The following is an 18,567-nucleotide window of genomic DNA, read 5'->3' as shown; positions in this document are numbered from 1 at the left end:
TTCTCTCAACTGAGCGTCATGTCTTTCTTTTACGGTTGCTTTTGAGAATTTGACAATACATCAAGACATCTCTTAATTGATGGAGTTCTTTATTCTCACCACCAGTTTTCTTGGTCAAACAGTCGCGTCAAGACAATTTTATTCAACTCACAGAAATAAGTTAAGAGATAATTAACAATTTAAATTGCGCATAAAGTATGATAAATAGTATTTATGACAAAAATCAAATAATATTTTACAGTTTTGTGGTTTCAAACAGATGAGAAAAAAGATATAAAGGAGAAGAGGGAGGAAAACTAGTTTAGATACAATGTTTACTGTGTGGACACCCCACTTTAGGATAAAAAGAATTACTTCATGAACTAGCTACCAGTGCAGTAATTATATAATTACATTAAGTCAAATTATTCTCGCTTTTTGATTGGTTCTTACTTATAATCTATTGGACGATAGATCCATAGATGAAGTCATTAGTATTCTTTTTTTGTTTCTTTATTCTATAAAACAAATAGATTCCATGTTGCCGTGCGTCTGTTCGGTAATAGATCACAGAGGACGTCAAAATGTAGTAAGAACATCAGCGACACACTCGGCTATCGCCTCGCGTGCCACTTTTTTTGTTCTTATCACATTTTGACGTCATCTGTAATCTATTACTGAACAGACGCACGGCAACATGGAATCTATTTGTTAAATACATTTTACAACTAAGGATAGTCCACGGGACGAGACCAGTTATGATGCTCATTGGATCGATTCAGAATTAAAATGCCCTCTAAAAACCACCCTGGACAGGGCCGTAGCCAGACTTCAGAACAAGACGAGGCAAGTTTCTAGCGCCGATGGCGCGAGGTCGCTCGGGGAGTCTGGGGGCATGCCCCCCCTTCCCCCCCCCCCCAGAAAATTTTGAAATCTAAAGGCTCAGAAATGCTCTTTTAAGCATTTCCCGTGGCATTATTCTTCACAAAAGTCAATCTTGGGTAAGTGTAGAAGTTCACTTTTTTATTGCTGAGCGATACTGGAGCCAAGTTAATGACCATCTGCACTTTAAAGCATTCAAGTGTTGTAACACGTATTATAGCAATAAAGTGAATCCACGAGAGTAGCCAACGTTTATGGATTTTATACTGTAGATAATTACGAGAAGTCTTAGGTAACACTTTTTTGAAGTTGGTTCTTAGATGATATACAGAATCACGCTCAATTATCAATTACCTGTTTCGATACACTCTTCTTCAACTTTGAGACAGCCATGTCATAATATTGCCATCTCTTATTCTTGTAAGACTAAGAAGTCACTAACTTTCACGATTAAGAGTAGTAAACTTCTCCCTTAACAGTTAGAAAAGTGAAAGTTTTTTTGCCCGTCGTTTATTCTTTACTGAAAGCTAAGGCAATCCGTCTGTGGCCAGAAGCATCCCATCTCTTTAACACAGAACTGCTGTCAATTTCCGTTGGTTTATGAATGTACGCTATAGTGTTTACAATAAATTGATTGCCAGCAAACGACCTTTTGTTCCTTTACAACAGTTATATAAGAAAGTTCCCACACCGGCTCTTAGCATCGCACGTAAGACACGGGAAATAAAGTTGACCTTTGATGTCACGCGATCTGTCACGGTTATGTCACCATACGTCTCCTTAATGGCCCCTCTGTAACCTTAAATCATTTGAAAAACCGCTATTCACAGTTCACTTGAAACGAATTAACCTCATTAAAATGTTTTTCCCCTTAATTCATCCTTATATTAGCTGGTTTTATCTTAACCAATCCAATTTTTCTCAATTGAACATTCCTTTGAAAAAAAAAACAAAAGGTCAAAATCAAGACGAGGCAATTGCCTCGTCTTGGCTCATGCTACCTACGGCCCTGCTGGAGTGCCTAACTTCGTTGATTAACCGTTTCCATCCACAAATTGATTAAGTTCTTGTTTGTTTGAAGCACTTTCTGTCTCATCTTTGATTCGTTCAGCTACTCTAAGTTTTCGAAAAAGCTTTGTAGATCGCCGTGGGTTGTGACGTAGGAAGCAGCGAAACTCGCAGTTCGAGATTAAAGATAACACAAACGCAAACGACATATGAACAGGTCATCTGGTCGTCATTCTCAATGTTTGCGTGTCTCAACATGACCAACCAATGAATGGAAAACTTCACCCATGGGACACAAATCCCCAGAAGAAAACAATGATCTTAAATATCGGTTTGCGACTGACTGCGGCTGCCATAGGATGCTTGGTTGTCAAGCGCTTCTCAACTGCAGGGGCAGTGTAATTTAACATGGCAGCTTGGTAAAACGATGTTGAAGAGCATCAGAAAGACATAGGATGAGGCCAAACTGATTGCAAGCTATGGTACAAGCTATGGTACAAGCCCTACGCTTCATGAGGGGCAAAGGGAAGCCAGAAACTATTTCGAGATCACACGCATGACACGGGTTCTAATATCTCTTTATCGTTGGGCAAATTTCTGTCTTGGATTTGACGACTGGTTGTCACGATGTTGTCAGGTAGATTAGCCAGATAAAGGCTCTAAAAATAATTATAAGTCATACAAGCACTGAAATGCAGTACTAATAAATACGTTTATTGGACAGACCATTTAGAATTCAAGCCTTGAACAAGTCTCCGAGCCTTTCTCTCCAGTACTCTCCAGTTTGGCAATGCGAGATCCAAACTGGATTGCTCGTTTGGGTAGCTGCGCTGATGACGTTAAGCCAAGCAACCGCGCCGCTTGGCGCAGCAACTGTTTCTCCCCAATCCCTCGCGGAAGTCCTGGGTCTGTCTGTAAATTCAAGGTGTTTGTATTGGTCAATATTTTGCTCTTATTAACCGAGCAAGAGGTTTGTTATGGGAGAATCTTGACCGAGGTCGTGAGTACAGACCGAACGCAGTGAGGTCTGTACAAACGACCGAGGTCACGATTCTCCCTTACAGACCGACTGAGATCGGTTAACAACATGGTTATATGACAAACAAGTAGAGTTTAATTCGTTTAATGTAACTGGTTTGTAGTTAACTGGCATTTTGCTTGCGCACGGCGATGAGCTGGGCTTAATTCTGCGAAAGTTTGCTCGTCCTCTATACTTTTTTTCTCATCAGGCTTTTTGGCACTTCAATACAAAAATATTGTTAGAAGAAAAAAGTCAACTTTTTTCACCGCAAAACATTACCGGTCTAGATAAAACTTAATCGCTTTCAATATCGATTTCAGCCAATCAAATTCGTGAATTCGGTAGTTCCCAGTCCTTGTGAGACACAGCCATATAATAATTTAAATAAAGAAATGTAATCAGGATAAAATAAATAAAATGTGAATTGGAATGTCCTTTTGAACTATGGTACAAACATGTAAGAGTACAAATGACAATTGTTTTGCTCAAAGGCATTCCACATCACAGTGAGTCTGACATTTCTAAGGAATCTAAGCCTAATAATTTAGCCACATCTTTACCCAAGTCTTAGTCATCTCAACGTCACAAAAGGCCATTTCCGAGTTACCTTGTGCCTCTGTTTCAAAACGAGTCGTCGCACAAAACCTTTCGTAGGAAAAGAGTTAGATTTACGTGAAAATGAACCTGAAGGCGGTACAAATTTTCGTATAATTGGTTTCGCGAAAAGACTCCTTTTGAAACAGAGGCAAAAGGCAACTCGGGAATGGCCTATTGGCTTCTATCATTTGTGAAACGCTATCGGGGGAAGGCGCGGTTGCCAAGTGGTTAGTGCACTACAGATTCAGGGCTCAGAGCTCAAGTCGTGTCCGGGGTCACTGCGTTGTGTTTGTGGTTAAAACACCATACTCTCACATGAGTAATGTTAAATATAGTGCTGGGTGGGGACTAGCAACCCATCCAGGGGGGAGTAAAAATACTCCTAGTCGCTTCATGCCACTGAAAACTGGAGATAAGCGCCGGCCTGTCGAACGCTGACTTAACGTTAATTTATTCAAATTCAGACCAGTATTGTTGGATATGCTACGACCTGAAGCCTCCGACGATGTAAGTACAAATTGCCTTCACTTCCTCTCCGTACAGTCACAGTGTGTTAAACTCAAGTTCCCTTGTATCTTGTTGCAATAAGACGGCATTTTGCAAAGCTGACATGGGGGAAGGAGTAACCAGTGCAAGTCTTCTAAGATGTCGTATCCCTTACTGTTTGATATGTTCTTGAACTTCTCGAGGTCTTGATTTAAATCCATAGCAACAACGCTTTGACAAATATGAAAGGTAAATTTGTGTTCGAGTCAAGTGAGACATCAGGCCAGATTTATCTCCGGTTTGGGGGCATGAGGTGACTATTCCAATGTAGGGTCAACCCTAGCCTTTAAAGGAGCTCAGTCACGGCATTTTGAGTTATTTTGGCCACGAAGGGAAACCTGAAAATAGTAGTTCACTACGATAGAAAAACATCAGAGAGATAATAACAAACCATAAAGGAAAAAGTATGTTTAAGGATGGAGAAGATTGACACGGATTACAAACGACGAATTTGAAACACTTAGGCTAAACGTTTCAAGATGTGCAAACCGTGACGAAGTTAATTCGCCGCTATCTATTTATACACCTAACTGGAAAGAGGCCTGGGTGTACTCTGTGAATCTTTGGGTGCGAGGGGGTGGGGTGGGGTGGGGTGGGGGCTGCCGCTGAGACACTGAAACCATTAACCTATTGCCTGATTTCAAGCCGAAAAGGACTAGGTACGAGTCTGTAAATTATGGGATAAGCAACTGTTGATCCACATAGTCAGAAAGAGCACACGAAATTCCAAGAGATTCACGAAATCCCCAAGTTTGGTGTTAATCAGGCTAGTTTTGACTGAGATACATCCATTTAAAAACGTCAAAATTAACAAAGAAATGTTTGGTCATCCAGACTTGACGTTTTCAAATGGCTGTATCTTGCTTACCATTGGGTCTATTTACACCAAACTTGGGGATTTCGTAAAGCTTGGTGTGCACTTTATGACTATGTAGATCAATAGTTGCTAATCCTATAATTTAGACTCGTACCTAGTCCTTTTCGGTTTGAAATCAGGCAATACTAGACCACGATCAGCTTGATTTTGCAACCCTATTCTGGACTAGGCACTAATATTATGTATTTTCAATGCGCTACGACTGGGGTGAAATCATCACATTTAATGGCACTAAACAAGGTGGGAAGCTGAGCAGAACATTATTGAACATTTCATTGAATCAGATACAGCAGGAGGAGGCAACTGTGTACCTTTGCGTTTGTTTTACGCTGGGCTGTTCTTTGGCCAAAGAGTTACAAGCGTGCTTTTTGGCAATCGGAACTCGTCCTTGTAAACATGATATTATTAGAGAGCCGGGAGTATTTCAAATTTTTTGATTTAATCGTCGTATGATTTTTGCTATGTGCCTTGACCTTCAAGACCGAAATATATATATTTCTGTCCTGGCCTTTCCCCTAGACCATGCAACATCTGCTAAATATTAATTCCCCCCGAACTTCGATGCCCTCTCTGGTCCACTTTCCGGTTTCTTCTCTATGTCTTCAATGTTTTTTTTTTCTTCTTGGCTGCCTGTTTCATTTGCTTTCAACTCCATTATGTGAATTGTTAGCTTTGAAATGATTGTAAAGTTTGCCAGCTACAGCAAGAACTAGCTTTAATTTAATAGCATACATAAAGCTGCCTTCGCCACCTTGCCGTGAATTCAAAATCACTCCACGCCGTCTGTTGTACATGTATTAGGATATAGGACTTTCAAGATCAGTCACTCTACCTTGTTCCGTTCCAGAACTTGAACCTGCCACTCACCATGTCCCAAGGATGTTTTTTTTCGTTTTGTCAATCATTTTAAACGGCACTTTGACGGGAAAGATCGAGGTCGTTTGGCTTTCGAACATCTGCATTTTTGTGATATGGTTTATCGAAATCGCTTTTTATATTTGAAGCTTTCGTTGATCGAGATCCAAACAGCCTTAGGGTGCGGGAGTGTCGTTTTTTGCCTTTCCCTTCGCTGTGTTCACTCCATGCATGTCTTTCGCTTGGCGTTACCGCGTTCCCCTTAAATTTCAGTTTGTTTTTCTTTCCACAAAATGATTTCCCAACAGGTCCTTTTGAGAGGTAAGAACTATTATCCTCTTTACTCTGATCGTATCGGTCAAAATCAGTGGTTTGTTCTTCAACTGCATCGGTGCCGATGTCAAAAAAGTCATCATCTTTGACGAAAGATTTCTTTAGCAGTTTTTGGACTTCAGTTTTTCGTTGGGTATGGGTTCGAATCCATTTACCAGCTTTTTGTAGTATGTTAAGTTTCACGTGAAAAATCATCAGTTGAACCAGAAGAGAAACTCTGCGAGTAGCGCTAGCCATGCTCACTTGTTTTATATTCTCTGGCAAGTTTGCACATGACGTAATAGACGTATTGCATGACGTGAAGTAGTGTGCGCGCGCCACTACTCCAAGATCAGCTTCTAGAAAACCTAGCAACGATAATTGTCTCATTTGATGGCAGTGTATTTTGTGTATTTTGAAAACTGGTTCACCTATCGCGATTTTCCGTCAGCAAGAGCGACGGATTTCAAGGATTTCGTCTCTTACCGAGTTGCGACAGGGAAAGACGAGGGGTGGGGGACTGAGTGAAAGGGGGTCTCCTCGATTTGAATACATGGCAAGATGTCGAGTAACGGCACATTAACCATCAAGGGGCATATTATATTTATATTAGATTTTATATTTTATTAGGTCACTCACCTTCAGCCATACTGGGAGAGAGTTTAAAAACGAGACAACCTCCTCATCAAGGAAAGGAAACCGCGCCTCTCGGCCGTGATCTGATATACACCTGGAAACCAATCAAATAGCCAATCAAATGACGAACCAGAGTTGTTCGTTATAACGGGGATTTCGCTATACCGAGGTTCATTTAAAAAGGGTTCTCTTGCATATGTCGTACTGTAACTTTGGTCGAGGTGAAGAATCAATAATTATTGGAAAAGGTTGAGCAATAATCGTGATTTGTAAATGGCGAGCAGATACTGAAAAATCACGTTACTTCGCGATAACCGAATACAATAATTATTTTATCATTAGATCACCAAGTTTGTTTTCTTATTTAAATCACTCTCTTCAGGACAGCTCAGGGGAGCAATCTGCCATTTTTCACCAGAGATCATGGTTACAATTACGCATGAGTAGAATATTATTTGCACAAAACACATTTAGACGGTATTACGAACGAGTAGACCATTATCGAGGAAAAGGTTGTTGTTATTCATCGTGGTAGATGCAATAATAAAGTGTATTATCGTTTGTCTCACGATGTAGTCACTTGAGATGTAGATCGCGACGTTTCGACTGCTTACTGCTAGTCTTCTTCAGGCGATAAGGTCGACTGATTGCACGCTATCATTTATATCACAAAGGACGGCTGTGATTGGTGCATTTCGATCCTCCTATTGTTCCATTGTTCCGGCGAGTAGCTGTTCCCTCAGTGGTCCGTTGTTGTACCGTTCTCCTGTTGTCGTGTTTCTTGATCGTGGGTATCCATGCTTCAGGAATTTCAATTCCACTATCCCTGTTGATGTTGTTAGGGTGAAGTCTTATGTGAATAGCTTCCTTAACCCTACGTGTGTACCAGTGAGGATCTCGATCAATAAACTTGACCTCATTCCAGATAGGATAGTGGCCGGTCTCGTGGGTGTGTTCAGAAACGGCGGAGGTCTGGGTACGGGCGAGTCGTATATCCCTGTCGTGTTCTTTGATCCTCCCCTGCATAGATCTCCCTGTTTCCCCGATGTAGACTTTGCCGCACTCACAGGGAATCCTGTAGACAACACCATCTTGTTTAGCCGGGTTGACGGTGTCCTTTGGTCGCACTAAGTGTGACCGAAGTGTCGTGTCGGACTTAAAGACGGTGCGAATGCCTTGTTGCTCTAGGCAGCGGCGGAGAGACTCCGAAACTCCTTGGACATAAGGTAAAACGGCGGTGGATTTAAATTCAGCGACAGGCTCTCTTCTTGGGGTTGTTCGTGCCTTTGTGATCTTCTGTACAAAAGAGGAGGGATATCCGTTAGAAACAAGTACAGATGACAGATGTACCATCCTTCAACAGGCACAACCACCCACGCCCAACATCACGAAGGAACAACAGGAGGCTCTTAAAAGCTTAAAAGAGGACAACTCCATCATGGTCCTTCCGGCCGACAAAGGACGCGCCAGCGTAATCCTAGACGCTGACACATACCACGCAAAAATGTCAGCGCTAATTGATTCCGGACCGTACCAGCTGCTCAACAAAGATCCGACAGACCGTTTGACCCGGAAGCTATCTGAGAAGCTGCTAACCCTAAAACGGAGTGGACACATATCAGAGGCGGTTTATAATAAGATCAGACCCCGACACAAACAACCACCTAGGATCTATGGTTTGCCGAAGATCCACAAGGCCGACACACCGCTTAGGCCAATTGTGTCGTTTGTCAACACCTTTGCGTACGACCTGTCTGCTTTCTTGGCTAACGTATTATCTCCTCTTGCAGGTAACTCGAACTTCACAGTGAAGAACTCAACTGACTTCGCCTCCACCATCGCCAGTGAAGAGATCCAGGACCACGAGATCATGAGTCACTGTTTACCAACGTACCGATCGAGGGCGCCGTACAAGCCGCGCTACAAAAAATGGAGAACGACGCAGGCCTGGCTGACCGCACGACACTTACACCAGTTCAAATCGCGGACCTCTTGAATTTCGTATTAAGATCTACGTACTTCCAGTACAACGGATCGATTTACGAACAACGAGACGGCACAGCCATGGGGAGCCCTGTATCCGCGGTTATTGCTAATCTCTACATGGAGATATTTGAAGAACAAGCAATAGAGTCCGCACCTTACAAGCCTAAGATCTGGAAACGCTACGTAGATGATACTTTCACCATCCTGGATCGGGATAGAGTTGACGTCTTCCTGCAACACCTGAACAGTCAACAACCATCAATCCGTTTCACCATGGAGATCGAGAACAACAACAAGATCGCCTTTCTCGACACGTCAGTTTACAGAGAACCTAATGGCCGCCTTACCACCAGTGTCTACAGGAAACCAACACATACTGATCAGTACCTAGCGTATGATTCACACCACCCTCAGTCAGTAAAGCGCGGTATTGTGAAATGTCTGTACGACCGGGCTAAACGTCTCGTCACCAAACCATCAGTAATCGCTGGAGAGAAGAAACATCTGTCATCTGTACTTGTTTCTAACGGATATCCCTCCTCTTTTGTACAGAAGATCACAAAGGCACGAACAACCCCAAGAAGAGAGCCTGTCGCTGAATTTAAATCCACCGCCGTTTTACCTTATGTCCAAGGAGTTTCGGAGTCTCTCCGCCGCTGCCTAGAGCAACAAGGCATTCGCACCGTCTTTAAGTCCGACACGACACTTCGGTCACACTTAGTGCGACCAAAGGACACCGTCAACCCGGCTAAACAAGATGGTGTTGTCTACAGGATTCCCTGTGAGTGCGGCAAAGTCTACATCGGGGAAACAGGGAGATCTATGCAGGGGAGGATCAAAGAACACGACAGGGATATACGACTCGCCCGTACCCAGACCTCCGCCGTTTCTGAACACACCCACGAGACCGGCCACTATCCTATCTGGAATGAGGTCAAGTTTATTGATCGAGATCCTCACTGGTACACACGTAGGGTCAAGGAAGCTATTCACATAAGACTTCACCCTAACAACATCAACAGGGATAGTGGAATTGAAATTCCTGAAGCATGGATACCCACGATCAAGAAACACGACAACAGGAGAACGGTACAACAACGGACCACTGAGGGAACAGCTACTCGCCGGAACAATGGAACAATAGGAGGATCGAAATGCACCAATCACAGCCGTCCTTTGTGATATAAATGATACCGTGCAATCAGTCGACCTTATCGCCTGAAGAAGACTAGCAGTAAGCAGTCGAAACGTCGCGATCTACATCTCAAGTGACTACATCGTGAGACAAACGATAATACACTTTATTAGACCATTATCTGTAGGCAATTATTACGCAGGTCACGTGGTGGACTCTCGACTAATGGAAAGGAAGAAAAAATGCATCGAATGATAACATGATTTGTCAGTATCGCGCAGATGAATTATCTGCTCGCCAATGACAAATCACGATATTTTGCTCAACCTTGACTATGCTCAACTTGCAGTACGCATGAATGAACAAAAAGAGAGCATACCTGTCATCTCGGCCAAGATTCCGTTTAGATATTCGCTTCACTTCCATGTCTATCTCGTCCATTAAACCTGACCAACCTTCATTACTGAAAAAATATCGATAATCAAGTATTATAAGCTGGAAATTTTCTTTTCCCTTGTCATCTCGCATATCTGAAGGAAGAGGTAATGTCCACAGAAGGACTAAGTCACACACACACACACACCGCGATGTACAAAATAGCTGATTTTTATACCTAATCGTACTTTTAAGGTACGCTTCGGCGGCATATCAGGCGAGTTTGGTCGAGCCATAGTTCGTATTCACCAAAATACTCATGGTGAGACCAAAGGTACGATTAGGTATTCACTGTACCCAAATTTGGCCAAGTGACCATGACATCCTAGCCATATGAGGTCAGTGACTTGATATCGCAAGATATCAGGAGAGTAGACACGGCTTCTGATTGGCTAATTGTGAATTTGGGAACGGCAAAAACTAAAAACACAGCAAAAAAAACTCAATTACTCGAAGCGAGTTCGGTGCCTGGCATATCCTCCTAACTGCTCGTCCGCTCCCATGCCAACCAGTAAAACCTGTTAGAGGAAAAGGGAATCATAGAGTTAGCCAGCTTGAAGGAGAATGAAAAGACCTTGTGTCATTATGAGACAATTCTGAGAAGGTACAAAGGAAACGAGACTGAGGCGAGTATTTTCTCTCCGCCGAGACTCCTCCCTGTGTATTATTTCACGTAACAATATCGTATGAGTTTCTAGTGCTTGAGTTCTTTAGGGAAGTCATCAGGCGATCATGATTGTTTCACGTGACGTCAAAATGGCGTTAATGTCACGTGATGTCAATGTGTGGCTTTTGCTTGTGACGTCATTGGGTGATAGTTCAAATGACGTGACGTCAACTAATTCAAAGGCGTAACTTGACGTCGTTAGGCGAAAGTTTACATGAGGGCATTGGGTGAGTGAAAAGCTTCCGTTCCCAAGTCCCACTCCACATTTTCATTTTCAAGCGACAAGGAATTCCAATATTTTACCTTCGCTTTACTCGTGTATTTCTTCTCTTCAGTTTCTCCTTCGCTATCTTTGCTGAGACCACTGCTAAGGGAGAAGAAGCGAAGACGTCCTATCCCCCGGGCAGCAAACCATAAAGCACAGCCAATACTGTCATCTAAAACGGTGTTCAGGGGGGACACCAAGTGACTGATATGGCGAGACCTGGGACCAATGGAAAAGAGAAGCACTTAAGGACCAAGTAGCAAGCAGCAAGTAGATTATTTCTTCTGTATATGGTGGTGTAGAAGTGTTTTTCACCTTACAACCGGGACCGGTTCATACTCATTCTTGATTGAAAAGATTAAAATCAAAGAGAGTTCTAAGAAGGTACTCACTCGTCGAGTTCTGAAGCCGTCTGTAGGGTAGGTAACGATTGAGCGATTCAATAGACCCTTTTCATAAATGGCTGCCAATTTAAAATTCTTTTGTATGCATTTAAATTAGCCCAACTAACCTCGTTTGAGATTAAAAATTCTTTTGAATTGTCAACTCAAACACGAGGTTAGCGGAGCTAATTTTAATACTTACAAAAGAATTTTTAATTGGCAGCCATTTATGAATAGGGTCTAAAGTTGATCTTCACAGCTTAGGACTTTCCCAGTAACTTAACTGGAGCCGAGACTAGCTATCGACACAATTCATACCTCATTTCCTGAAGCTCTTCCAGGGTCACATCAACCTTAAAGTAAGGAACACAGAGGATATAAAAAGAGCTGTGCTGTAGCTAAATGTATTTTGAGTAACAAAAGAAATTAATTAACCTATAGTGCGTTTTCACTCACGGGGCCAGCAGCCATGCAAAGTTACTGGCAAATGAAAGTGTTTACATAAGAAAAGAGTTCAACTCCCACAGGATTGGTTTGGTACAACAACATGGCCGCCGATTCATTGTTTTGGGACACTAATATGGCTGCCGTGACGTCATGTGAAAACACTCCTAGACCATTACCTCAATAAAATTCCATTGTCGTAACGGGTTAATGCACTGTAATTCCTCCAAGCCTGATATTCCTGTTATTCTGTCCGGAACACGGAAGTTTCTTGCGGGTTTTGTTGGTGTTACATTCTTTCTCGTCTTTCCTTTCTTTGTATTCTTGCTTTGAGGATGGCTAGATGGGTTTTTTTGCTCAAATGCGACATTTATGAGATCTATGGCTTCTTCCGTAGGTACAAATCTAAAATGTGCATGGTTACAACAACATCATAAGCCCAGCTAAGTTAGAGTCCTACAGTCGATCACACTTTTTCGTTCGTTCGCCCTTAAGGTGGCTCAAAACAGTTTCTAGCACTTAGATTTTGAAGGGTCGTTATAACCACTCTTTCACATTTGATGCTACAATCATGTTATCAGAAAACTGCCCAATCATTGGTGAACACGTTGTTATCATTTTCGTGACGCAATAGGTTACCATAGCAACAGTATGACCTGCTAAAAACACCCTTAATTACAGCTTTAGGGGCTTAAAATTTAAAAACGGCACGGTGCAATTTTTTTATATTATCAAATTTTAATAAACATAAGACGCAACTTTTGGCAAAGTCTTAAAAAATTCTGTACATTTCAAAACTTTAAGGGGGCTCTGAACCCTATGTACAGAATTTTTTAAAACTTTGCCAAAAGTTGCGTCTTATGTTTATTAAACTTTGATAATATAAAAAAATTTCAACGTGCCGTTTTTAAATTATGAGCCCCTAAAGCTGTAATTAAGGGTGTTTCTTGCAGGTCATACTGTTGCTATGGTAACCTATTGCGTCACGAAAATGATAACAACCTGTTTACCAAGGATTGGGCAGTTTTTTGATACTATGATTGTTGCATCAAGTGATAAAGAGTGGTTATAAACGACACATCAAAATCTAACAGCTGGAAACTGTTTTGAGCCACCTTAAATTCATTTGTTCGTCTGTTTGTCTGTTCGTTTGTTCGTTTATTCGTTTGTTCCTTTGTTCCTTTGTTCCTTTGTTCGTTCGCTCGTTCGTTCGTTTGTTCGTTCGTTCGTCCGTCCGTTTGTTAGTTCGTTTGTTCGTCAAACTGTTCGTCAGACTGTTCGCCACTATTCGCACTATTCGTACTATTCGCTATTCGCGACTATTCGTTATTCGCTATTCGGGTTTTCCAGACACCCTATCCCTTTATGTTTTACTTCTTTACTTGTATGTTCGTTCTTTCGTTCCTTCGTTCCTTCGCACGTTCAGGTTTCCTTTGTTCGCAAATACGTTCCTCCTTTCCCTCGTTTGTTCGTTCGTACGTTTGTTCGTTCCTTCGTTTGTTTATTCGTTCATTCTTTCGTACGCACGTTCCTTCGTTTGTTAATCGTACGTTCTTTCGTTCGCACGTTCGTTCGTTCTTTCGTTTGTCCCTTTCTTAGCTTCGTTCCTTCGTTTGTTCCCTCGTTCGTTTGTTCGTACATACGTACGTTTCTAAGTTCCTGTTCGTCCGTTCGTTCATTCATAACAAAACTTAGAAAAATTTAACTGCAACAAAGTACACACAATTAACTTACTTGTCCGCCAAAGCCGCTATCATCATAGAATCAATTCCACCTGAGAATAAAATACCAACTCGAGCGTCCTTATGCTGTACTGCTGAAGATGTAAAACTATTTGCTTCAGAAGTAATTCCCGAGGAAAAATTAGAAGTAACTGAATCGCCGTTACTTCTTGGCAGATTCCAAACTCTTTTCCGAACTGCATTACCAAGAACTGTAATAAACTTGTCTCTTGATTCTTCATAAGATGAGTTCCACATACTTCTAAGCAAATCGCATTGAGAGCACCCTTCTGCGATCGTTCCAGTTGAGGAGATATTTGTATCTTCACGAGGTTCGGCAGTCATTGTTAATTCGTTGCACGATGTTTTCAGACAAGAATCTTGATAGAGTGCCGAATCGACGCTACGCATCGGAGAAGTACATTTAATTGATTCACAAGACGGACTTTTCGAAAGACTTGCTTCAAAATTATCGTTAGTGTGGACTCCTGGCGTTGGATTCGGTGAAGAGCATTTTGCGTTTACATCCAAACCACAGATGTAATCTTCAAGACTTGTTCCATGCTTGGTGAGTTTTGGATCACAATTAAAATTTGCGCCGTCGCGTCCTGAAATACTTGCCTCAATTACATTTTCATTTTCAACAGTATCAAGATTTGACATACCATTTTCCACAGTACGCTTTTCACTACCTTGTCCCACAGTGTTTTCACTTCCGATCGACTTTTTGCCTTCTTTGGAGGACGTTTCTTCCAATTTTATGGCATTTTCATCGCATGCATTCGCTAGCAGACCAAGAAGCCGTCTGTTCTCTTCAATAACTTGAACATCTCGTTCTGTAGGCATTTGTTTGTTAAATGGCATCACAGGGCAGGGCAGAAACAACGTGGAGTTTTGCAACTCTTCCCTGGAGATCTTCCACTCGAATTTATTGATCCTGAAAGGTTGATCACAAACTTGATCAGCTGTATGAGTCACAAACTCGACGCAGTACAAGCCGTCGGCTGGAACTTCTTCAAAATGCTACAACAAAAACATAAAAAAGACAATTCATTCTTTCAACGACTTCACTGGCGTGAGTTGTTCGCCCGTAAACGACAAACTAGAAAACTGTACCAGCTATAGGGAAAAACAGATCGAAGTTAATTAAAGCGTATTGAATTCAACAGCAAACTCGGTTGTATTGAGTCATTATTTTTTTGCAACATGGAGGATATCTTCAAATTGGAAGAACAGAGTCTATAGATGGTATGGCTAAATAGAAAAAACGTAATGCCCAGCTACATAAAAAAAAATCCCCAATTCTTCTATTATGGAAGGAAAAACATAGCGTTACTTGAAATATATTGCTCCCTGTGCACTGGTCAATGGGACTGGCACTAGCGCTCTTTTCATTGGTTTAGCCAATCAAATTTACGAAGCGGGACAGTTGGAGCGCACGCAAGGAAGACAAACTCAATGGACAATTTAGAGTGTAGTATCAGTTCGTCGTATATCTTCCTGAGTCTTGCCATACTGTCGTATCTCAAAATACGAATAACGGATGCAAAAGTACAACTTTTCAAAATAGATTAATTATATCTAATTATTATCCACCGTTTTGCTTTCTAGAAATCCAGATTTTGAACCGCGGTTGGTATCTATGAAAGCGGTCAGAAGAACTATTATAAATGTTACGTTAATGTACTTTCTTACAGGGAAAACATTTTCCAGTTTAGTATAATTGTGTTTTTCTTTGCTTTGCTCATTTATTTTGAACCTTACAAAGTGGTATGTATAAGGTAAAGTCTGCATACGAGCCAAGTGGCCCATTAGGCCGGAGCTTATCCCGGTTTCTGTAGCATGAAGCGACTAGGAGTATTTCTACACCCGCCTGGATGGGATGCTAATCCATCGCAGGGTTACCCCCAGCATTAAATTCGCTAGTACCCATTTATACACGTGGGTGGAGAGAGGCACTGTGAGAGTAAAGTGTGTTGCTCAAGAACACAACACAATGTCCCCAGCCAGGGCTCGAACCCGGACCGCTCGAGCTGGAGATGAGCGCACTAACCATGAGGCCACCACGCCTCCCTAGGTACTAGGTCCTACTTACAAAGTGGAGCTAGGTAATAAAATCCATTCAACACCCAAAGTCTGTTTGGCTGAGAATACAAAACAAATAGTCTGCGCGTGCTCAGAAGGACATATTGCAGAAAAACGAGTGTATCATTTCTTAAAATTTAAAAGGTACAAGTAGAACGTTACTACAATTTAGTACTTAACAATATTACAACTTGCTCACCAGATTTGTATCAGTGGCAGGAGAGTTTCTGTCAGTCACAGAAGCTACAGCAAGAACGTCACCTGGATTTGTGGGAACATGCCACAACAAGCTTCGACGTCCAAAATAATCTCTGCCAAACCACAGTTTCTGTTCACTCATCTATCAAAAGCATTTGTATAACAAACGAGGTAAAACCTTATCAAGATTGGACAGAGCTAAAATTAATATTGTTTGATCATAAGCTATAGGTACAGTACCATTAATACTCAAGAACCATTTTTTACCATTTTTTTGTTATGCTGCCTACATGTAGCTTAAAGACCATTAATATATGAATATAATTTCTTTCTTATTTCCAAATAAAAGAACAATCAAAATTAAATTGCATGAGAAGAGACGAAACCACATCAGCCTTGGCTGGTTTTCATGTGGGCCCTCTTTTCAGGTCGAAAATGGAGGCTTGAAAATGTTTTTTTTTTTTTTGTGGAGGGAGAAAAACCAGAGTACCCAGCAAAAAAAACCTCAGAGCAGGGAAAAGAACAAACAACAAACTCATATCTGAACACATATCACTAGGCTGGGATCAAACCCAGGCTACATTCATGGGAGGTGTGTGGTCTCCCACTGCACCATCTGTACTCATGTATACATGTAGTTCAAAATTCCCCATGAAGTATACAGAGGGTCACCAATTGTACTCACTGTTTGCAAATGTTTACAAAAAAGTGAACACATTGTTTTACCGTTGTTTTGCAGCCTTAAGACCACTGCACATAATCATTAAGAACTGTACATTTGTACAGCAATTTTACACAACGTCACAGTTAAAGCTGCAAAATAATCACCATTTCTCGAACAAACCTTTACTGTCAAGTTCTAATTGCCACTAACTGTACCCTACATGTTCATTCAACCGTCTACAGTTTCAATAGTCAAGTAATAGAGTTTGTTTTACCAGTACCTGCCAAAACACAAATGCCCAAGGACCTTGAACCTTAGCCATTGTTGAAATGATGTGTTGAGAAGGTGTCACTTCTGAGAGAGGATTCGACAAATTATTCAGCAAAATCAAAGAATCATTTTCATTCTCCTTCACCTGCAGAGTGACATTTACATCAACAGAATAATTACAACCTTTTTGTTGGTTTTCCATTTGACTTTTGGAAAGGATGCATTATTATATTTAACAAATAAAGTAGCCTAGGTCGTTTATTACACTGTGATAAAACACTACTAGCATTTGAGAACATGAGGGAAATGTAGAAAACACGAGTCGCCTGCGAGTGTTTTCTACATTCTTGAGTGTTCTCAAATGTCTGGGGTGTTTTATTACAGTGTAATACATGGCTTAGGCTTCTTCATTTGCTTTATGATATAGAGGTTATGTGGCAAAAACAATAAAACACGCTTTTTCTATGTTTTATACTATGATACAACATGGGTTTTTGACCAATCAGAACATACACATGGTCCTATCTATATTATAATAACTTATAAAATACCATGTAAGACAGAGTGAGCGAAAAGCTCTATCTCTATAACTTGATAGAAAAATAGAACTAGCACAAGCTGTGGATGTAATGATACATGTAGTATGAACAAAGCAGGGGATTCATTAACTTTTCAACAGGAGGGCAACTGGGTTTCATGGATGGGCAAAACTCTTTGAACTGAAATTATTTATGAGAAAAATTTTCCTCTAGATGGTCAAACCAGGCGGGCAAAATCATCTTCACAGCCGGTTAGTTTGCCCGGTGCCCAGCCCTTAATTAATGAAACCCCTGGTAAACAGAATTTTGACAATCTGTGGTCAATTTGTAGTCATCATCTAAGAAATAAGCTGATGAATTTGAAGTTTTGTTGACTCACATGGAATTTTCCTACTTGAAAACTAATTTATTTCTGTCTTCCACAAACAAACATACGTACCTCTATACCACCAAATATTTCTCCATTCCACAACAGAATATTCCCACACTCATCTTCTAAAGGCTGGGGAGTCTTGCTGCCTCTTAAATGAAGTACAGTACCAACAAGACTCAAGCAAAACTTTCTGTGATCATTTGTTATGGAGAAATCCTTTTTCACAATGTGATCTGGACCTCGTCTTTGAAGATGAGGAAGTACAGAATCGGATATAGTCTGTGATTAATTTGATAAAAATGTTATGTGAGTTCAGTTCCCAATAGGTTATTTTGATACAATTATCAAATAATGGCAATAGGGCTAGTAAACAGCCTGGTTCGCCTTGTGTCTCTATAGCTCAGCGGTAAGACCACCCAACTGGTATCTGAGAGATCTCGCCAGCGATCATGGGTTCAATTCCGCTATATTAAGGAGCTTTTTAATTACTTAACTTAAGCTTAAATTTACCGAAATTATAAGCAAAATTCAAACCTGATAATGAGTACTTGAATTCCCACTGTCCACGAAAAGGAAGCAACAAATACCACACATGGCATAAATAAGTCTCTGCCTCAAAATAAGTTTCTCGCCTTTCCGTTTTACGCTCACGCTTAGTCCGCCATTTTGAAAATCACATTTGCGCCCCG

General features: G+C 41.2%; 1 protein-coding gene across 1 annotated transcript; it reads right to left on the bottom strand.

The window, feature by feature from the left end:
- Positions 1-621: 621 nt before the first annotated feature.
- On the bottom strand, positions 622-18,566 carry LOC145468942 (asparagine synthetase domain-containing protein 1-like). Its single transcript, XM_081452657.1, has 12 exons — positions 18,413-18,566; positions 17,945-18,157; positions 16,977-17,111; positions 16,034-16,174; positions 13,763-14,772; positions 12,208-12,433; positions 11,903-11,937; positions 11,240-11,420; positions 10,720-10,787; positions 10,214-10,297; positions 6,717-6,807; positions 622-2,781 (listed from the first exon to the last, which is right to left on the bottom strand). Exons 1-12 carry the CDS (start codon positions 18,470-18,472, stop codon positions 2,599-2,601), a joined length of 2,427 nt encoding a protein of 808 aa, XP_081308783.1. The 5' UTR covers positions 18,473-18,566; the 3' UTR covers positions 622-2,598.
- Between the last annotated feature and the right edge of the window lies 1 nt (position 18,567).

This window comes from Orbicella franksi, chromosome 14 (assembly GCF_964199315.1).
Source record: "Orbicella franksi chromosome 14, jaOrbFran1.1, whole genome shotgun sequence".
Lineage (NCBI taxonomy): Eukaryota > Metazoa > Cnidaria > Anthozoa > Scleractinia > Merulinidae > Orbicella > Orbicella franksi.
The sequence above is the reverse complement of the archived record's forward strand: the minus strand, read 5'-3'. Positions and strand labels throughout refer to the sequence as shown.

Bases quoted from the DNA above. Each gene is read 5' to 3' on its own strand.
- LOC145468942 (XM_081452657.1), bottom strand. From the start codon at position 18,472: ATGTGTGGTATTTGTTGCTTCCTTTTCGTGGACAGTGGGAATTCAAGT. The intron at 18,158-18,412 runs GTTTGAATTTTG...AATTAATCACAG, and splicing joins ATTCAAGTACTCATTATCAG to ACTATATCCGATTCTGTACT. The intron at 2,782-6,716 runs GTGAGTGACCTA...TTGAATTTACAG, and splicing joins CTCTCCCAGTATGGCTGAAG to ACAGACCCAGGACTTCCGCG.